The sequence below is a fragment of the Excalfactoria chinensis genome, chromosome 19 (assembly GCF_039878825.1).
Source record: "Excalfactoria chinensis isolate bCotChi1 chromosome 19, bCotChi1.hap2, whole genome shotgun sequence".
Taxonomy (NCBI): Eukaryota; Metazoa; Chordata; class Aves; order Galliformes; family Phasianidae; genus Excalfactoria; species Excalfactoria chinensis.
This window is the reverse complement of record NC_092843.1, coordinates 2,083,621-2,104,186: the sequence shown is the minus strand read 5'-3', so window position 1 is coordinate 2,104,186 and position 20,566 is coordinate 2,083,621. Positions and strand designations below refer to the sequence as shown.

The 20,566-nt window shown below is 47.8% G+C and overlaps 2 protein-coding genes and 1 long non-coding RNA gene across 5 annotated transcripts; 2 read left to right on the top strand and 1 right to left on the bottom strand.

Moving 5' to 3' along the window:
• Window positions 1–372: 372 nt before the first annotated feature.
• Window positions 373–7,900, top strand: LAT2 (linker for activation of T cells family member 2). The gene is made up of 13 exons (XM_072353666.1): window positions 373–475; window positions 2,380–2,485; window positions 2,971–3,010; window positions 3,834–3,877; window positions 4,482–4,530; window positions 4,780–4,823; window positions 5,226–5,264; window positions 5,670–5,700; window positions 5,906–5,961; window positions 6,125–6,184; window positions 6,298–6,360; window positions 6,578–6,665; window positions 7,066–7,900. The coding sequence occupies exons 2-12, from the start codon at window positions 2,398–2,400 to the stop codon at window positions 6,661–6,663; spliced, it is 600 nt and encodes a 199-aa protein (XP_072209767.1). The 5' UTR covers window positions 373–475; window positions 2,380–2,397; the 3' UTR covers window positions 6,664–6,665; window positions 7,066–7,900.
• A 1,350-nt stretch (window positions 7,901–9,250) lies between these two features.
• Window positions 9,251–15,553, bottom strand: RFC2 (replication factor C subunit 2). Of its 2 annotated transcripts, XM_072353467.1 has the most exons (12): window positions 15,320–15,553; window positions 14,821–14,890; window positions 14,304–14,345; window positions 13,871–13,977; window positions 13,333–13,434; window positions 12,632–12,732; window positions 11,740–11,897; window positions 11,370–11,435; window positions 10,798–10,878; window positions 10,568–10,681; window positions 10,301–10,448; window positions 9,251–9,507 (listed from the first exon to the last, which is right to left on the bottom strand). In XM_072353467.1, exons 1-11 carry the CDS (start codon window positions 15,439–15,441, stop codon window positions 10,338–10,340), a joined length of 1,074 nt encoding a protein of 357 aa, XP_072209568.1. In that variant the 5' UTR covers window positions 15,442–15,553; the 3' UTR covers window positions 9,251–9,507; window positions 10,301–10,337. The 2 variants fall into 2 exon arrangements, with proteins under 2 accessions (XP_072209568.1, XP_072209567.1); XM_072353466.1 differs by lacking the exon at window positions 9,251–9,507 and having other exon boundaries at window positions 9,749–10,448.
• Window positions 15,275–18,501, top strand: LOC140260791 (uncharacterized). 2 transcript variants are annotated; one of them, XR_011905611.1, is made up of 3 exons: window positions 15,275–15,370; window positions 16,105–16,186; window positions 17,692–18,501. It is a non-coding gene; the product is annotated as an uncharacterized lncRNA (long non-coding RNA). The 2 variants fall into 2 exon arrangements; XR_011905612.1 differs by having other exon boundaries at window positions 16,105–16,693.
• Window positions 18,502–20,566: the final 2,065 nt, after the last annotated feature.

Genomic DNA, 20,566 nt, shown 5'->3' with positions numbered 1-20,566 from the left:
GCTGTTTGTACACTGATGGAGCAATAGAGGTGGGTTTGTTCTTACAGCGTTGGATGGGAACGGCCCTTGGTTGGCCCTCAGCTTGGCTGCTCACTGTGGTCTCCTCGCTGCACCCAGCACAACAGCAGCGATCCCAAGGCGTTTGGCTGAGATGGTTCATTGCTGGCGTGGGATGCTTGGGAGGTATCAGCCCAACGTGGTCATTGAGGGCTGCAGAGCTGAGCGTGGCTGTTGCCGCGCGGTTCTTGCGATGGGAGCCTCTTCCTCTGCCTGCAGCCGATAAAAACAAACTGCTTCTGCTTCTGTGGGAGGTGAGCTCATGCGAGCCGGAGAGGGGCTGACCGGCGGATGTTGGGGTTAATGATTCAGATGGGGGCAGGAAACCAGCAGCTGGCAGCAATCCCCGGAGGAGCCGTCTCCAGCAGCACCCACACGAGGAGATGGGACAGAAGGGGGCGGCCGGCTGAGGCTGCGGGTAAGATGGGCCGGGCTGGGAGCTGTGTGGGGACAGGCAGGTTTCCTCCCCCCCACCCCCATCCCCCCCCGGTGGTGGTGAGCTCACAGATCCCAGGCTGGATCTCAGTGGCTGCTTTGATGAGGGTTCGAAGTCATCCCTGCAAACTGTTTCCCAAGAGCTCGGTGCTGGATGCTGCTCTCTGTTGCTGCTCACAACCATCGTCTGCTGAGCTCCAAGGTACGTAAGTTACCAATAGCAGCTCCTCAGCAGCACCGAGACCCCCCTGGAACCAAAGATGAGTCTCTGTGATCTGCTTTGCCTGTCCTACGGCGCTACGTTCTGTATCTCCTGACCCCATCTCCACACGGCGGCACAGCTTGCTTCTTTTAATTACGCTTTTTCTGCACTTTCTTCTCAGGAACTGAATGTATTTTGGGGTCCTTCTTGCTGAGCTGCCCCCACCCCCATTTTTGGCTCTTGCTTCTGCTGTGCTTTCCATTCCGAAGCCCAGTCGTTGAATTCCACTGTGCCCATTGGGTTTTCCATCTGGTTTGGGACTTAACGGCATCTTATGAACGTGTGAGCTTCCTACTTTACTGTGTGTGCTTGGAGTCGCCAGTCTTAGTGAGAAAGAAGAGCTGTGTCTTTGCACTGCTTTTCTCCAGTCGTTCAGGGCAACACAGGCAGCAGAACTGGGGTAATTATGGGATAATCTGGTGCAATATTGGCTCGTGTTCATTGGAGCTTTGGAGCAGATGAGGTTACTTGTGACACGGGAGCACCTTCCTACATACAAGTTGCTTATACCCTCAGTTCCTATTCTGGCATCACCCCCAGCAACGAGGAAGAGCCCTCTTGTCCCATGTTCTACTGAGCTGTGCCTTCTGTATAAAACAAAGCACGTTCTGCATGAGTAGCTGCACAAAGCAGACTGTATCTATAACCACAGCAGCTTTCCTGAGGTCATTTACGGCATCAAATCTGGTAGGAGATGTGGCCTGCAGAGCTGTGCACAGAGCTCGTCTGAAGGCTCGGCGCTGCCAACCACAGGAGCTCCCTTTGGTGGGAGATTTCCATTTCTGAGCTGGTTCTGTGGGACTCTGTGCGACGGAGGCAGGCAGAAATCACTGTTTCTTTTCTTAGAGACACGCTGAGCCAAGCGGAATATTGCATCTGTTCCATAAGCCCAGCTGCTAAATTCCATACAGCAGCCTTTTATATAAGCTCTTCTCTTTATAGAGTCCCATGCCAATGACTCACCCAGTCAACCTGAACGAGCCTCCATTCGTTGCAAATTGCAGGCCACAAAGTTAACTTTAAGGAAGGGAGGGAATACTTCTGCCTTCTGGGGTGTCCTTGCAGACGGATGGCTGTGTGCTGCCGGCTTCGTGAGCCTAAACATGTGGGAGCATTTGATACAGCAGAAATGAGATCTTGCCTCTTAGGAGGTTTTGTAACAGCAACAACAAATAGATCTTAATTGGCTTGCATGCAAATAGCGTCCTTCAGGCTGCTGTGGTGCTTGTGATGGGGAGCAGAAGCGCAGTGCCCCATCAGACAGACCTGGATCACAGAGAGGGGTTTGGGAAATGCCCCTTTTTGCTGTTCCTGACTAGAAATAAAGCCACATTTGGAAGGGGGATGCCCTACAGAGGCACACAGTAGGTCAGTGCTGTCCTCCTCTTTCAGCTCTGCACAGCTGAAAACAAACAACCCCAAAACCAAAACACCCCCCAAAACTGCTTTTACTGCAGCAGCACAGCAATGCGGCCATCAGTGCTGGTGTGAGACCACAAACCTCCCACTGCTTGGGCTGGGGTCTGTGTGATAATGGGCTGCACGGCTGTGGCTGCACAGCACTGAAGGGACGGCAGGGCTGGTTCTGGGTAGAACTGACGGCATTTCTTCCTGCTGTGTTCCAGGCTGGATGTTGCTGGGCCATGGCGCAGCCGGAGCTGCTGTGGGCGGTTGCTGCGCTGATGCTGCTTGGGGTGGCTGTGAGTGCCTGTGTCAGGTGCCAGCTCTATGGTAAGGCTCTGCCATGGGCACAGGGACCCCCTGGGTTGCAGAGGGTGGCTGCTTTCCTCATGGAGTGTCCCATCTGTGCAGGGTGTGTTGCTGGAGGAGACTCCAAGGAGGGCTGAGAGTCACCTTCTGGTATCTAAAGGGCTGTAAGAAAGGAGGGGACAGAATCTCTAGCAGGGGTTGTTGGGATTTAATGAGGGGAAATGGGTTCAGGCTGAAAGAGGGGAGATCGAGACTATAAGGAGGAGGTGGAGGTGCCCATCCCTGCAGACCCCCAGGGTCAGCCTTGTGTCACGGAGCTGTCTAGATCAATCGATGTCCATGATGGGGGGGGCTGTAGGCCTGCAGGTCCCCCAGCCCCCAACAAATGGGAAGGGAAAATGGAAAGGGACAGAGAGATGGGAGCTGGGCTCTCACTTTCTTGTCTCAAATGCCTGTATCGCATTTTTGCATCAAGCTTTTGGTTTTTTTTTCCCCTTTTCTTTCAGCTGCAAAGCGAGGAAAGAAGGACGGCAACCAGAGCAGTCAGTAAGTTCCTTTTGTCATTGCGCTTCACCCCAAAACCTGCTTGGGAGACAGAAGTCAGAGCTGGACCTGGTGCATGAGCTGCACATCATCCAGCCAGGACAGACATGGTGTCAAATAACAGCATGCATATATGGATATATACAAAATGCATTCATAAATATACACCTGTACCCCAGCCCTGCTGCTGGCAGTGTGCGAGGCGATGCATCCCGGTAAAGGGGAACAGCATCACAAGGAATAATCCCAAATGAAACAGTGACCACGAGGCCCGTGAGTCAGTAACACTCTGGAAAAGCAGTGAGGGCAAATCACTGCCTGGTCCCACGTGCTCCATGAGCAAAGTGCTGCCCGGTGCCGGTGGGGCCGCACAGCAGAGCCCCGCAGCTGCAGCATGAGCAGTGAAGGAAATACCACCGTGCACACGCACGCCCCCTGATTTCCTTCACTAACAGACAAACCACAGCTTAAATGATATTATGAGCAGCAACAACCAAGTGTTCTTAACCCTTGATCAAGGTGCAAGTGTGCTATGAAGGAGGTGAGGCTGCCCAGCACTGGGCTCACAGGCAGAACATGAGGCCTCCCCATGGCAGAGCACTCATTTAGTCCCATGTGGATGTGATGTTTTGGTGCATGAAGTGTCAGGGCAGGGTTTGTCACCCTGAGCCCACCCCTCAGCCATGGAGGCCAGGAGGAGCCTCAAAGGGAGGCTGTGAGGAGGAGCATCCCCATGGTCTTTGTTGAGGCCATCTGCAGCCCTCACTCTGGTTTCCATGTTATATGCCCTAAATACAGCTGATGTGGTGCCTCTTGTTTCTTCCAGGCTGGAACACCCGCAGCGGTTTGAAGTGATCCGGTCCTACTCTGGTGAGTAGAGCCCTGCAGGGAGGGGTGGTCCCATAGCCATGTTGGAAGGCAGCTCTGGGTGCTCCCACCAAAATCCCAGCTCCCTTGGGGAATGAGTCATTAAAGCAGCACCATGGGAGAGTCACTGTGGGCTCTGGAAGGCTTCTGCTCATGCTGTGGGTGAGCGCAGTGACTCATCTGCCATCACCTCTCTCTGCTTCCTGCTTGCTGCACGCTGACCTTTTGATTTCTGCCCTGGCCAGTGTGCTGTTGGTCTGCAGCAAATATCACCATCCCCAGCCTCCAATGCTGCTCCCTGCCCTGCCCCAAAAAGTCTTTGCTTCAGCTGAGCCAAGCTTGTAACCCAGCAATGCACCTCGCAAGTGGTGCTGAGTGTGCCAAAGTCTGCCGGGCTGAGTGAATCTGGGGGAGAATAGGAAATAAGGCAGCAACTGGGATTGTGGTTCCGTCTGACGCGCACACAGTGTGTTTCTCACTGCTCGTTTCCTGTTTTGGCCCCGGTACGCGTTTGAGGAATAGTCTGGAAGCTGTTTTGCAATGTTGGGGAGCCCACAGTGCTGGATGCTCTGTGCTCACTGCCATCTCGTTTTGTTCTTGCTACCAGCTGTGACCCGAAGGCCAGAACGGATCAAGGAACCCAAAAACTTGGCGAGGTAATGGGAAGCACCAGGTACATCCTAGCTGTAGAAGCACCCGCTTTGTCTAACCTGAGCAATCCCCCATCAGCACACTCAGAGAACACCCTGCACCGATAACTGCCGCATGGCCATCCCCACCACAAACCCATCCACTCCCATTGCTCAGTGTGTTTCCCAGGCAGAGCTTTTCCTGCTGCAGAGCTGAGGCTTTACCCCTCTTTTCCTGCAAGCCCCAGCTGCTACAAAGGGAGCTCTTTCTTTCAGGAAAGCCCCCGAGGAGCTCAGCACCTCCTGCCACATTGGATTTGGTGAGCATCAGCACCCACAGATCAGCTGCAAATCCGTGCGCAGTGATGTGACAAAATCCACTTGCAAAACATGCTGGTGTTGCAACTCTTCCAGTTTCCGTAGCTGGGAGCTCCCACTGGTTGGGGGGGGAAAAACAGAGGCTCAGTGCCAGCACCCTGAGCTGTGCTGCAAACAAGTTGGGTGGTGCAGAGGTTGTTGGCAGTCCTGTATGGGGCTTGTGGTGGGCTGCACAGGGGCGGCTGCTGGGATCCAAGCTGCTTTGCTGCAGCTCACCAGGCTGACTTAGAGCAATAGGGGTGAACAACCTGCAGCCCACCCCAGCCATTCCCCATCTCTGTGCTGTGGGTGCTGGCTGTCCCCCAGCCCTCATAGCCCTCTAACATCCCTGTGCTTTGTCCCAGAGAGCAGCGCTGAGCCCCGCTACCAGAACTTCCTGACAGGTACGTGCCCTGTGGGCAGCTTTGGGCAGCTCTCAATGGCCTCGTGATGGGAGCTGGCCCTGCAAGCTTTGACTCATTGCATTTAAGCTGAGCTGAGCAGAGTGGGCAGAATGCTTGCAGCAGCTCCTCGCTCCCTCCTGGAGCTGGCACCAACCCAGTGAGAGCTATTGCTGCATGGAGCTGCGCTCTGCTTCTCAAAATAGGGGGTAGTTCCCAATCTCCCCGCTGTTTTGCAGGGTCTGTCCTGGTCTGCTCAAGGCTCCCAGCCCCACTTAGTGCTGCCTTAGTGGCTCTGGGGCTTGCTGCCAGCAGGGCTGACCACTGTGCCTGTGCTCAGGAGAATTTGGGTGCTTCTTGTTGGTGCTGCAGTGTGGTGTGTTAATGGGAATCCATTTCTGTTTGCAGAGGGCTGCCTGCACGGCGATGCTGCCTACGTGTAAGTGCTGTCGGTGCGCTTTCCATCTCCTTTGACAGCTCCTGTGTCACCCCACACAGGGCTGTGGCACTGCAGGCCCTTATCACCGCTGTGGGTGATGCTTTATGGGGTCTGGAGGCCATACAGCTGCTGTCCCAGCCTGCTGCTCTCCCTAGGGCAGGGTGTATCAGTGCAGCAGAGGCTGAGCACAGCTTTCCTTCCACAGGGAGCCTGTCCCGCTGGGTTACTACAGCCACAACAGGTTCTTCTCCCCACCCAAGGGTAAGATCTTCAGTGCTCTCCCTTCTCCAACAGCCAGCACAGCGTGCAATGGGCAAACAGCCTCTCCTGCAGGCAGCTGCCAAAAGCACAAAGCTCTGCAGGTTCCGAGGCTCCCCTGGGTCGCTCACACTTCCCTCGTTCCCTTTTTCTCTCTCTGCCAAAGATGAGGACTCACATTCCTACCAGAACGTCGTCATTAGGGATCCTTGCAGCTCTGAGCTGGGTAAGTGCTGCTGTCGTGTTTTGTACTGAGCCTTATTGAGGTTGAGCTCAAAGGTCTATTTTTGCCTTATTTTCTGCTCAGCATCATCCCATCCAAACTCTTCTTACTTGTAGATGATGCAGAAGACTACGAGAACAGCGAAGCAATAGGAGTCTGGAAGGTGCAGCAAGCAAAAGGTTCGTCCTCAGCAGCTGCTCATGGTGGGGTGGGCAGTCCATCAGTCCATCAGTCCATCAGTCCATCAGTCCATCAGTCCATCAGTCCATCAGTCCATCAATCCATTACCTGCTGGTGGAATATCTGGGAATTTGCTGGGCCAAAGCACACAGTGTGTGTGGTGGGAGTGTTTTAAGACCATCCCCATTGCTGACGGCTGCTTTCCATCCCTGATAGCCACCCTGTATGCAGAGAGCCCGGATGAGGAGCCAGACTATGTTAACACAGACCCAACGATAGATGCCGTCCTGCTGTCCAAGTGAAGGTAAATGGGAGTAAATGTTTGACACACTTATTGAGGGCAAGGATTGTATTTTCTCCTTGGGGAACTTGCGGTAGCCCAGAACTGCTTCAGATCAACTTCAAGCTACGCACTGCAGGCAGAGCCCCAGATGGGATCTTTCTGATGCCATACAGAGCATTTCAGGTTTGCCCCCAGCACCCAAAGCACAGCCACCCCACTCTCCTCGTTGCAGCACTTGTTTCAAACTTGAGGTATCTGGAGGGAGGGAAGCCAGGTCACCCTTGAACTAAATGCTGCAGCACTCACTTCTATGGGCAATCCGGCATTCATTTCTCCTCTATGGGAAATGTCAGGGATTCCATTTCTGTGTTAGTTACAGCATGTTACGTTTGCTTTTTGCTTACCTCCCTGCTGTCTGCAGGAGCTACAAGACTCACCGTTTCCCTCCTGATTTCAAGTGTTCTGCATGAAGCGTGAAGAAGCTGAGCTGCACAACCCACCCAGCCAGCAACTACATCAAGAAAGAGGAGTTTTCCATCCCTCAGCCACATCATTTCCACAGATTATGCCCGGGATCACATGGGACTCACATCACATCAGTGGGTGTCACTGCAAGGAAGAGATACTCTGCTTGAAGCCCTGACATCCAACAGCAACCATGCAACCGGAGGAAGAGCTCTGCACAGCAGCACCCACAGCTCCTGGTCCTGTCCCCATTCCCAGCCTGCCTGCTGGAGGGAGCACGGCTGCTCTGTGCAGTGCTGCCTCCTGCCAAGCATGAAATGATTCTTTAAATTGCCGAGCAGCAGCGCAGCCAGCTGCTTAATTTGTCAGGCTGAGTCATGCATGGCAGCGTTCAAAGGCAGGGATTAGGTTTGGATTGAGTTCCTACGCTCTCCTCCAGAAGCTGTTTCCTACAGGAGAGGAACTGGCATGGCAGAGGTTGCTTCTACAGCAGCAGCGCTTCTCTGGAGCTCAATGAGATACCAGACCGTTACAAGAGCTAAGGACTAAAGAGGATTAAGCCCTCATCTGCAGCTTGTAATTCACGGTGTCTGTGGCAGCCCTCCTTGTGTTTCCCTATCAGCTTTATAACGATACAAAGACTGCAACGACCGATGAGGTTCGATCCACCGCCGTCAGCCTCAGAGACTGCAGCACTGTTTGAGATTTGGAACATCACTCCTGTAATGTGTCCCTTGTCTCATGGGGCCTCGTGCATAGGTCTGGCACCATCCCAGCACTTATTTATTAAAATTGAAAAGCCCCCAAGGAAAAATCCAGTTTTTTTTCTGTTGTGGATTGATTGCTGTTAAGGTGCTCATTGTTTCTGTTGTGGATTGCTGTAAGGTGCGCGTTGCTTCTGTCATGGAGTGAGACAGGCTGACTTGGGAGCAGTTGCTGCAGTTAAGAGCTGATTCTTGGCATGCAGTGGTAGATCCCAAGACCTCCCGGGGTGTTCTACCTGATAGGTGAGCGTGCAGCCATAAGATTAAAACACAGGATCTACTGCTCCCCTTTGCTAAGCAGATTAGAGCAATTGCATTTTCCATCAATGAGGTTGCCAGTATCTGGAAGCTGCAGAGCGTAAGCAGGCAGAGCAGTAGCTGGATTTGGAGCACATTCTCTTGCCTTAGTGGGAGTCCGAGCAAATTGCCCTCCTTCCAATCTCCAGAGCAGCAAATCCTTCCTTAGTGTTGCAAAGCTCCTGAAGTGCTTTTCAGCCAATGATCTCATTGAGCTGGATGATGTCCAGGTACTGCTGAGGGAAAACTTCATCAATGTTTTTTTTACAGCCTTGTTCTGGAAACGTGAGCTTTCCCTTTGAGCACACACACGTGTTCACTCGTTGACCGTCCTTTCAGAACTCGTTTTCAGGTATGTCAGGATTTCTGCTGCTAAACCAGAGTTGTCAGATCGTGGTGCTGCCTGACGGCCATTCAGAGGGCGCTGACATCTCCCTTGGGTACACCAAGCTCTTTTTCCTCACATCAGGGAGACAGCCAAGTGAGCAATTTGCTTCCTGCTTTCAATCTAGAAGGCACATCAGCAAGGCAGTTTTGGCCCTGCCAGTATGGCTAATGGAGCTGGGAAGCTTTACCTGACTACCAGAAAGCAGCAGCTCTGCCCCCAGTAAGCAACCAGGTTTGGCACAGGAGGCTGATGGCCTCAGGCTGATGCTGTTCCTCTTCTCACTGAGGGTGAGTGTAACTAAATCCTCCCAGTGCTGGGGAACATTAACTTGTAAGTGAACTGGCTTTAAAGTGGAGCCTAAAGGCACCCAGGGAATGTGCTGAAGAAGAAAGCTGCTCACCAGACAGGAGCAGCACCCGCGATCCTCTGAGCTTGTCACTCCTGCAGTGGTTCCATCAGAGCAAACTGCTCAGACAAGGGGATATCAGTGAATAATGTGCCTTATTTATTTCAGCTCTTGTGGACAAAAGCTGTGATGCTGTGTCTGTAAAGGACCCTGTAGCTTAAGCACCTGAATACGACACTGTAAGTCACACATCTAACAGTGTTTGTGCTGGTAGTGACAAATCCCTGTCAGCAAATCAAACTTAGCACAATCTGATTAATATCCAGTGAAAGGAAACTGTGCTGTTGTGAGCACTGTATCCATAAGAGCTGTTGCCTTTATTTCATTCAGGAGCAAACTCAAGTGTCGGTGCTCTAACTGTCAATTATCTCGATTCCCTTTGTCTCAGAGCTCTGCCAGAGGAGCTGCAGGAAGCCTTGAGGGTGCCATTCAGAATGCTGCCTCTTTGCTGCTAAAGCTCATCCACCCCTGTGGCTGAATCAGAGAAACGAAGGGTGTAACCAGCTGTGGCTTCAGTGCAAGGGGCCGGTCTCCGGGCTGACACTGCAAGTAAAGATTAGTTTGGCAATGAAACAACGTGGTGTGGGCAATGGGATGCTGGGGGTGGTCATGTTCAACAGAAGGGGTGGGGTGGAGAGCAGGTACCAGTAAGTTGTACCTCCGCCATGCTTTGTTCCACTGCTAGAAGCAGAATGTATTTAGTTACTTTGAGGCAGCTCTGCTTAGAGATGCGTATCTAACAGCAAATACAGAGGTGGTCACATTAGATTGATATTTGTTTTCACTCTGCATTTCACACTTTATTGCTCCTCTGAACTTGCAAGGTGGTTTCCAAAACCAGGCAGAGAGGAAACCATGATGCTGTAGGTTTTTTTGGTATACTGAAACTAGGGTAAAATGACATTATTTCATCTGGACAATCGAGAAAAGAGAATGGAACACAAATGCAGAGCACCCCTGAACTTCCCTATTTTTTTAAAGTATTATATTTATAACATCTGTAACAGCTGTCAATATCCTAAACAATTAGCTGGGAAACGGGTAAGAAATGGGCACTGTTCTCCTGTACTTGTTTGGTGGAAATACCTTCCTTACCATAGCACAAAAACAGCACCTGCTCAGAATGCCTTCATTGTAATAGACATTATTGCTCCTCCTTCCTGAACTGTCTGTCCCAGTTACACAACAGGTAAGAGCGCTCGAGTTAAAATACATTTTTAAAGCTTTATTGGTCTAAATTTTAAAAGAATCCAAGTTAATTTTACAATAGAGCCTGGTTCTGGGATTTAGCAAAACCAGACTGATGGAATTCAGGACAAACACACCAGGCCTTCACCTTCCAGAACACAGGTTTCATCAGCTCAGTCAGGTTTCTAACTTGCTGCAGGAGCTGCAGTCTTCTGACACAGCCTGGCAAGCAGTCCAGCCATTTGCAGCAGTGAGTTCACGCCTTCTGCTATCTTCATATGTGTGTAGCCAATTTCCTGGTGAGAAAAACAATGCCAAACCTTCTGTTTTGTTCCCGCAGTCTGCGTACTTTCAGACCGATGATGCTCCACTAAGAACACATCCCTTACTCCTAAGAAACTAGCTTGATGCTTACCTTGATAAATTCCAGCTTCAGATATTCTGGCATTTGAAAGGTTTTACACACACGGAAGATGTTGCCAATCACGTCTTCTGGAGAGTATCCAAGTTTCCATAGGTGGGCAAGGATCTGTATGGGCAAAAACAAAAAACAATCCCACATTCATCTGCAGAACTGATCATTTGAGTCGAGTATATTCATTTTTGAGGCAGGTGTGTCTGTACACAGAACACACTGAAACCCACCTTGTACGCCTCATCGATATTTGCATTGATGCAGTGTTGTATCATTTCTTTCACAAGCAGAGGGTGAGGCTCGTCACATACCTGTATCAAACAAATATCACACTTCAAAATACTGGAACATCCCATAATTGAACTCCCAAGTGTTCTCGCCAAGCTTTTATACAGTTTAACTACTGAATCAGAATGTCTTACAATACAGACTAATTACATTTTAAGCTATTTGACACTTTTGATAACATAACCATCCTACTGTGGTAGACTCCATAGCACTGCATGAGAGCACTCAAGTAATAGACTCAAAAAGTTCTCACTGCGATTTCCCAGCAGTTCTGTGACTCGCGTGCTTTGAAAGAGCAGGGAAGGCAGAAAGTCTCAGACATGCTGTTAGGGACTGCAAGCACTTCCTGCCTTTCAAAAGCCATACATGCTTCTTTGACTAATGCCATCACTGCTACATCCATCGCAGTGTCTGCAGGGGGGCAAAGCAGTATCAAAGAGTATATATCTAAAGAAAGGTCTCATGCAGTTACAGTGTTAAGTTTCTACCTGAACTGTTTCACAGCACTACTAACCTTAAAGACGTTTTCACTGTTTATAAAACCAAATCCAGAATACGTGGACTGTAAGTTGTTCAGGGCCTGCAAAAAGGAAAACCAAAGACTTCAGTTATTTTGTGAAGTGCTCTGACTGCAACCCTCCGGATGAAATACACTTCTTAGGAAATGACACCATATAGGCAGTTTTCAATTAGCCAGCAGACTAAACTGTAAATGCATTAAGGAGAAGATCCACTTTAAAGCTTTACAAAACCAAGCCGTTTTGTTATTCTTGTGCTCTATGTCACATCCCCTTTGCTTTTTCTCCCAAGCGATGAATCCCCAAGAGCCACAATTCAAAGCTGTTTGAACAGAAGGCTTCGTTTCACTGCCTTCCCTCTTTTACCTGTCTCATATCTCCTTGAGCTGTGAAGATAATGGCTTCTAATCCATCATCAGTGTATGGTACGTCCTCTTTTTCAACTATCTTCAGTAGCCTCGCGAGGATCTGTGAGTCTGTCAGTTTGGTGTAACGCAGCACTGCACACCGAGACTGAATAGGCTCTGAGAACAGAGATGCACAGTGAGCATTTCCCTCTTTTTCTTAATAGCAAACATAAAAACGTTTCATATGGGGAGAAAATAAGTCAGTTTCCAAGCTCTTAATGGCTCTTAATTTGTCACTCTGTTTTAAGAAAAAGAATGTGTTAACTCCAGAGTGAACAGAGCATCTGCTTAAGCATGTGTAATTCCTATAGTCCTTCATTTGACCCCAAGTCTGTTATATATATATATATATATATATATATATATATATATATATATATATATGTATGTATATCAAGGACAATTTGTTTCATTCTCCTGGTGTTCCTGGGATGTAGATGTTTATCGTGCTACTTTAACTGCTAAACAAGAACAGTCTGAAGCTCTACAATGTGTTCCCCTACAGGCAAACTTCAAGATTACGCTTCAGAAGGCAGGACAACAAAAGGGGTTCAACATCCAGTTAACAATGCACTTAACAAGCTGTAGCAGAGCTGGATGGTGATTAAGCCTGAAGAAATCTGCTCTGCAGTCATGCATAGCACTTTTCATGAAAAACAGCTGTTCAGGAGGTTCATCAGCTATGCAAACGTGCTCTTCATTAGCTGGATGTTTGGGTGGTTTGGTTCTTCTTAAATACCATGGCTTCTTACAATGAGCAGGCCCCAAGTGTTTCTGAGTACTGCTCTGAAGGTTACCCAGCAGCATGGGGAGCATATGACCAGAACACCCAAGGTCTAACAGAGCTTTACCTATGATTTTATCAGAGGCATTGCATGCGAGTGCGAAGCGTGTCGTTTTGGAATAGATTTCCATTGTTCTTCTCAGAGCTTGCTGTGCTCCATCTGTCATGCTGAGAAAGAAAAGGAGTTAGGACAGATTTTATCCATCACTGACTTAAAGCTGCAGCCTAGTGACTATTTGTATTCAAGCTTTAGAGTTTACTGATATTAGACGGTGCTTTGTAAATTACCTGGTATTTTTGATTGGCAAGCCTCAGATTTTGGCTGGCACATCACCTCATAGTAGAGCCAGTAATCGAGTTATGCATAAAGTTAACACATAAAATCAAATCACCGATGGTATTAAGAGTACTGTTAAGAATACTACTATTTATATGCAGGAGGAAAAGAGTGTCCAGTTTTTATCCAGTGAAATTAAGTGTCTACATTAGCTAGATTCTTTTCAAAGAAAAACAGCCAGTAAACTGGAAGATGGTAAGGTTACATCGAGCTGAATCCCAAAGTGCTTCACCCCAATATTAAGCGTTTCCTTTGAATCCATGATCGCAACTTAGTATGAGGAATCTTGTAAGAGTACTGTTTAATACACATTTATTTCCTCTCAAATCATTTTGGATGGCCTGCTCAAATCATCTCATACTGTCTATGACAGCAGGATAGACAGAAAACATCTCACACAGCAGCTGGGGTCAAGAAAAAAAGCAACGTACCTGTCTGCTTCATCGAGGATGATGATTTTGTGCCGACCTTTTGGAAGCGTGACCTTTTGCTGAGCAAACATTTTGATTTTGTTCCTCACAACATCAATGCCTCTGGAACAATCATTGAAGTCGTTAATGTTCAGTTGGGTGATATTCCATAATGGCTTTCATTCAGCAGCCACAGTGGCTGCAGTGCTTCTGTGCTCCCTGCTCTTGCACTATTTGTTTCCATTCCAAACTAAGCAGTCAGCTATGCTAGGACAGTTACTGTGAAGCTGTGCTAGCACAACATGAATCCCTTCTTAGACAGAGTCCCAGCAAAGACTTACCTTTAAAAAGAAACGATTTTCTGTTGTTGTTCTGTTTAGAAAATGCATGCTATACTATGATCTGTAGAAGAGCTATAGAATTAAAAAGGCTGCTATAAAAACTCTATTAAAGTAGTAGGGGCCTTACTATAACATTATTGAGCTGGCCTGAATTCAACCGAAAATAAGAACGGATACTTGCTTCTTCATTAAGCTTGATAAGGCTTATTGCTTCTCACCTGTCATTTGAGGCATTCAGCTCCAAAACAGCATCCTTTAACGCAGGGCCAAGCAGAGCACGAGCCAAGCAGAGGATGCTGGTGGTTTTTCCCGTTCCAGGGGGACCCTGGAAATACAATTGCTGATGAGTGCAATGCCATTTCCTAACCTGTACTCTATACAACAATCCCCACTCGTGTAAAATAGAAGTGACCTGAGCTCAGGATCCTGCTCCAGCAGCAGAGCACTAGACATGCTTCAATAGGCACCCAAGGGCAGTTAGTTTTCAGTATTTCAGTAACAGAAGGTTGTTTGCTTGCTTTGCCTTTTGCTGAAGATACTGCCCTGTAACCATAACATCTCCTTCAGTGGAACCACAGTGCAAATCTATCCTGGTCATGCCTGGATCACCGGACTGGGACTGACACAGCAAAAAGCCACAGCAATACTCACCGCAATGATAATATTTGGGACGTTCCCTTCTTTTGCAAAGACCTAAGAAAGAATAAGAGCAACAACAAAACACCTACGTAAGAAAACAGTGGGAACAAAGTTTGCAATCCTATTCCATTTTAACCTTGAGAAAGAGCTGCCATTTCTTTTCTTCCCTCCTGTTTTCATTTCTTTTTTCCCAATCTTGCTGCTTTCATGCACTTTTCCAGTTAACAAGTCCCAAAATTACTACAAATTACCACCTTTTTGAGTTGTATTTAAGCTGGGATTTGCACAGCACCCGAGTTGTATTTCTACTGGGGCCAATTTGCACAGCACCCCAAGTGCAGAAGGCGCATTTATTTTGAATGCTGATCAGATTTGTCCTAAAACTTGTAACTTCTGAAGGAAATCAGGAAGTTTCTTATCCAAATATCCAGAGACCGATGTGGAAATGCAGAAGTGCTGTTTCTGCTCTGGATATGGATGCAAAATGGCACCTCTTATCTCACCCATGAACAAATAAGCAGCCACACACCTCCAGCCTGCTCACTGTATCTTCATTCCCAACTACTTCACATAGTTTCAGGGGTCTGTATTTTTCCACCCTGTGGAAATAAAACCCAAACACTGAGACCTAGAAACATAAACTGTCATAGTGCCTTACGCTGCTGGAAAAGGAGATTATATGGAGCATTAAGACAACGTGGGACGAAGATAACATGAGGTGTCTTTGATGTAAACACTGCAGGGTTGCCAAGAGCGGCTCTAATGGCCTTAAAGTTATTTTATTGTCGCTGTTATACAGAAGGAAATGGTGGTTCCTGAGGGAACGCACACACCTTCCCGCCAACGGCACGCCCCGCCCACTCTCTCACGCCATAGGCCAAGTTCCGCCAAGCCCCGCCCCCCATCGCACTCCGCACCAATGGCCGCATCGCTCGGCCTTTCTTCCCGCCCCCGGATCCATTTCCCTCCGCACTGCGCGGCCGGCCCGCGTTCTCTCCTGAGGAAGCGGTTCGGCCCGCGGCTCTCACCAGGGCAGCTCGTAATGGCTGCTGGCAGTAGGAGCGGATCCCAGCGTGTCGGTAGGCCCCCGCTTCTCAGCAGCAGCGGGTCCGGCCTTCTCGTCCTCCACGACCTCCACTTCCTCCTCCATTCCGGCGGCTGCAGGACAGGCCTCGTTTTCCTACCGCCTCCGTGAGGGGCGGCCGCGCTGTGGGCCCGCCTCAAGGGGCGGAGGGAGCAGGCCGGAGGGCGAGGCCTGTTCCGGGAGCGGTGGGTTTGAGAGTGGAGCTGTGAGTGGTCAGCAGGTTTTACACGGCTGCCTGAGATGGATTGACCTCATCTTCCTTATTGCAGGAAATGAAGTAAAATCGTAATTATGTGATATGGTAGGACATGGTTATTGGCTTTATTTCCGAAGCTTTCAGACTGATTGTTACACAAATACTGCATGAATGCATCGCTGTGTAACGTTCAGGCTCACCACGTTGCTCTTTTCCTTTAGATTTAACTTGCAGTGTTCAGCAGGAGCCAACGTGAGGCAGTAAAATGTAGCTGCATATAACACTACTGGTCATAAAAGCCTGTCAGTACAGCACACGAGTCATGCTTTGATTTCTTGCCAAATTAAACAGTTGTTATGCTCTTAGGAAGTACCAGCCACTGGATAAGATATAATTTTCCTGGCCAGTGTTAATTCTCCCACTATACATGCAGGGTTACTGCTGATAAGCGCCCAAAGGGCTGGTTGAAAGACTGTTTGTGAGAATTGGTGCAGAGTGCCTGATGACAGATTTTGTGATGTGTTTCTCTGCAGAGCAGCCTTCCAAAGCACTGCACTCTCTGCGTAGGCAGTGACTCCTCACGTATCCGCAGTGATTCTGCAGCTTATAGCACAGGTATTTATTGTTATTACGATTATATTAGTACAGTATGTGGATAGGCATACCTCAGCTGAAAGCTTTGACAACCACCTGTCCCAGATTGTGAACTGTTGGTACCGTAAGCCTGAGATCACAGGATACATTCAGGATAAATTGAGTTGCAACTCCTCATCTCATCTGCAGTCAGAAACTCGTACTCTAATCTCTGCAGGGAAACCAAACCTCAGTGCAAGAGGTTTTGTCAGGGAGTTGATAAAATGCAGAAGTTGTGGGGAAAGAATTGCCGTTTTGCATGCTATGGCTGGTGGCAAGCAAAGTAGTTTTGTTTTGAGTTTGAGCAAGAAGCTGAAACCAGTGAAGTCACCCAAAGTGAGGCGGTAGTTGAAAACAGTGAAGAGCTACAGAGATGGAATGATGAAGGGGGGTGTGAGGTGTCAAACCCACGAGGCAAGAGCAATAATCAAACGCAACCTCAGGCAATCATTATCAACAAAGTATATGTGTTCTGCATATTTGTTACAGGTAAGTCACAAAAAGTTACGTGTAATTCTTTGAGGAGGGTGGGGAGAAATGTAGAACATTCAGGTGATTTTGCTTTGGGTGGGAAAAAAAAGAACCCAAACAAGCAACAAACTATAAGCTCAGTTTGCCACTGTTTTGTTATTCAGCAGATCTGAAACTGGGGGCTGAGACCTTAAATTACAGTGTTAAGAAAAATGCCGACTCCCTTTGGCTGTTCCCCATCCACACCAGCCCTGCAGACCCAGTTTAAGCTGTCACCTCCTATTGCAGCGTGCTGTTGTTCAGCAGCCACAAGTAGGTCACGTAGCACAGATGGTCTTGCTGCCAGCAAAATGTGGAGTCTGCAGTCCCCTTTGAGGCTCTTCCCCCTGCTCTCTCCTTTTCATACTGTTAGTATGGAGAGAGGGGAATGAATTCTGATGCTACCAACCGTTTTATCTTGTGCTCACTGAGGCTGAAAGCATAAAGAAAAGCTCTACAAATACCAGGAGTGAAAAAAAGTGATAGAATATAACTGGGAGAGGATATGTACCACTTAAAACTTGTTCCTAAATACTATGGCTAAGTTCCCTGCCGGAACTCATCTCTGAGTTTATTTCCTTATCCTCTGCCTCATCCTTCCTCTCTTGTTAGCACCTCCACTAGCTGCAGAGCAAGCAAGTGCAGCCTGGGTAAACATGGCCTGACAGCTGCCTGCTCTGTTAGCTGGATGCTTTTATTTACTAAATCTAATTGCTCTTTACATTTTTGTGAAGTACCTTCCCCTGCTGTGTGGCTTTTTTATATGTTGTCACATGCAATTATAAGCAGCATGCTGTCTCAATCTGAGCCTAAGCAATTCGTGCTGCTGGAAGTGAGGGAAGTCACAGACAGCAAAGAAAAAGTAGCTGGAAAGACTGGAGGTTGTTGCCATCAGAATACTCTCATGTTATTAAAAATAAACGCATATGTAAAGCTATTTCATATAAGCATCTAAAAACACTTATTTTTGATTGAAGAGCCTGAGAGAGGACTACGAGGGGACAAAACCAGACGTGTGGTTTCGGCTTCAGTCGGCAGAGGGAGTACAGACACCTGAATACAGTGCCACGCAGGGCCACGTGTGACAGCTGAGAGAGCCGGCTCTGCCCTGATTCCTCTTTTGTCTGCAGGAGAGGTAACTCCCTTAAGTGAACACTTTCCTGGAGGCTAAAAGGCAGCGGTGGGCTACTAACGCTGTGATCTGTGAGCGGTCTGCTTTAAGGTTAAGCCATGAACTGTTGCAAAAGCAGAAGAGGGAGGCAGAGCCTGTTAAAGCTTTGCTGGGTGGTAACATTGGATAGTTAGAACAGAAACAGGCGGACTGGGTTCACCTGCTCTTCCGACAACAAGCCACTTGGTCTTTGTTTTTGACATAACGCTAGATCTCGTGGCACTGGTTGTCCCATGATAAAGGCAGTGCCTGCTGCCATCTGATTAATGTCTGTCAGAAACTTTGAAGGAACTGTGCAATGGAGTTAATGCAAAGTGGAATGGTTTTTATTTTAAGTTACAATATTGCTTGACTTTTGCTCAGACATTCTGTAGCCGTGATGCAGCATGGTTACCCTGTTCTGCATCCGGCATCTGTATTTCTTTTGTGTTGGTTCCTTATATCAACACTCTGGCAATATTCTCCACTGACTGCCCCTCACTGGCACTGCATGACATGAGGCAGTCCTGTTCTGTTGTGTATTGTCTTTTAAATGCTGAGCAATGCTTGTTCACAGCCTTTTTTTGGCTGAATGGAACAAACAAATCTTCAATAAAAGTTGTCTGTGTTCAACTTCTTTATGTTAACGATGCAAACTCGGTACTGGTGGTGAACCATATCCTTATTCCCCCATCCCATAAAGAGCACCTTAAATAGTGATTTATTTTTAATCTAACTCCACTACATGCCGGTATTAATCCATATGCTTTACAGCCACCAAGGAAAGCTTCTCATACAAAATGTTGGCATTATTAAATGAATATTGGCTACCTCTTCCAGGGTGCATTCCTCTGCTTCTTCTGATCTTTTAGTCTTGTTTTTCCCTTCCCTTCATTCTGACTGAAGCACTGTGGCTTGTTTCTCATTTGCTCAGCCCTGTAGGGGTGATATTCTGAGGGCTAATGTTTGTTAGGTGGTGATTAAGACAATGAAAAGTGGATGTTAATGTAAAATGCCACAATCTTTTGTAACTGTCTAGAGATAAACCTTTTCTTGCAGGTGTTCTTTTCAAGAACATCTGTCAGAAAGTAATAGACTGCTTCCTTCTTTCCATGTGGATTCCAGAGATCTCCAAGAATTTCAGGCTTCTCAGAAAGAGCTTCAGGGTCCTGTGCAAAATGATTAGTTCAGAAACAGTCATCCCTGATGGAAAGGATTATGAAATTAGGAACAGTCGCTGTTGTGTCAGTGTTAGGACTGAACTGTGAGGGAAAATGATGGCTATGCCTCTACAATTAGAGTTCACATGACACTGTCTACAATTAGTGGTAGGCAGATGACATTGGATTTGTGTTTTCTTCTCAGGAAAACAAAGGATTGAAGGAGATTTTTTTTATTGATATTAAGCCTTGGCTGGGGGCACCTCCCTGTGGGACCCACTTCATTCCCTGCTGCACTGAGTCACCACAGTGACCTCCAGGGTGCAGCTCACTCGTTGTGGTCCCCCTTCCTCCAGTCACAGGAGGGCTGTTAGAAAGGGAGGCTTCAGGCTTCCCTTCTCCACCCCCACTTCTCATTCAGGATGCCTTGGACACTAGCCAGATTGCAAGCAATTGCCCCCAAGAAGTATTTACTTCCTGTTGGGTGGTTGGTTTTGTTTTTTGTTTTTTTTCTTCTTTTTCTTCTTCCTCAGACCCCCAGAGGCCTCATTTTTCATGAATAAAATATGAGCCATACTCCTGGAGCCATGAAGGGAGGAAAGCATTGGCAGCTGGAGTGGCCACTGCTTTTATTGCTGTGGTTGCTGATGCCTCCTCCCTCCAGTGCAGAGAGGGAAGAGGAAACAACCCCAGGCTTTAGCCTGGTTACTGCACCCAGTATGAACGTGCAGCCTGCAGCTCACACAGAGGCACAGCTCACTGCACGCTGCTTCATTTCAAACAGCCCATAACAGACTAACTTAAATATCTCGGTTTGAGCAAAAATAAACTGTGAATCATTTCAGTTCAGAGCGTATCACTGGCTGATGTTCAGTTTTCACTGTGATAACCAGCCTGGTGTTCCCCTTTTTCTCTTTTTTTACGCTTGTCCAGACGAATGTAGTTCTGCATCCACTTCTCCCAACGAATCACTTCTCATTTGTTTTCAGCTGCTTCTACAGTTTATCAAAAACATTTTACTTTTGCTTTGCTTTTCTACTTTTCTTCCAGCTCCTCCCAACTTGGTATGTTGTTCAGATTTACCAGATATTCTATGAAAATATTAACCATACAGGAAAGCATTTGACCTCTTGGTGACCATTCCTGTGCTCTCTTGTTTGGGAGACAGCCTTACAGATGAAGAGATGTGACATTGAATACCATGTTCTTTCCCATATGAGTTAGTAACAATGCATAGTGTTACATTCAGTGCGTGCTTACTGAGCTTTGGCAACTGTCTCTTCCCTAAACATCATTTGTCCCAGATATTTCCAGGCTGCTAAGCATTTCATGTAAGGATTGCTTTCAACTATGAGCTGCCACCAAAGCTGAGAACAGAGGCTGATTCCTGCGCTGTTACTGCTCCCCTTTCTTGATCATTCTCTTAAAATAGTTCCTATTTCAGTACTTGTATCAGCTGAGAACAGGGCAGTTTCCTAGATATATTTTTAAGTGATAGTTTCCAAGCTTACTCTCAGATTTAGCTTGAAACTTGGCTTACTG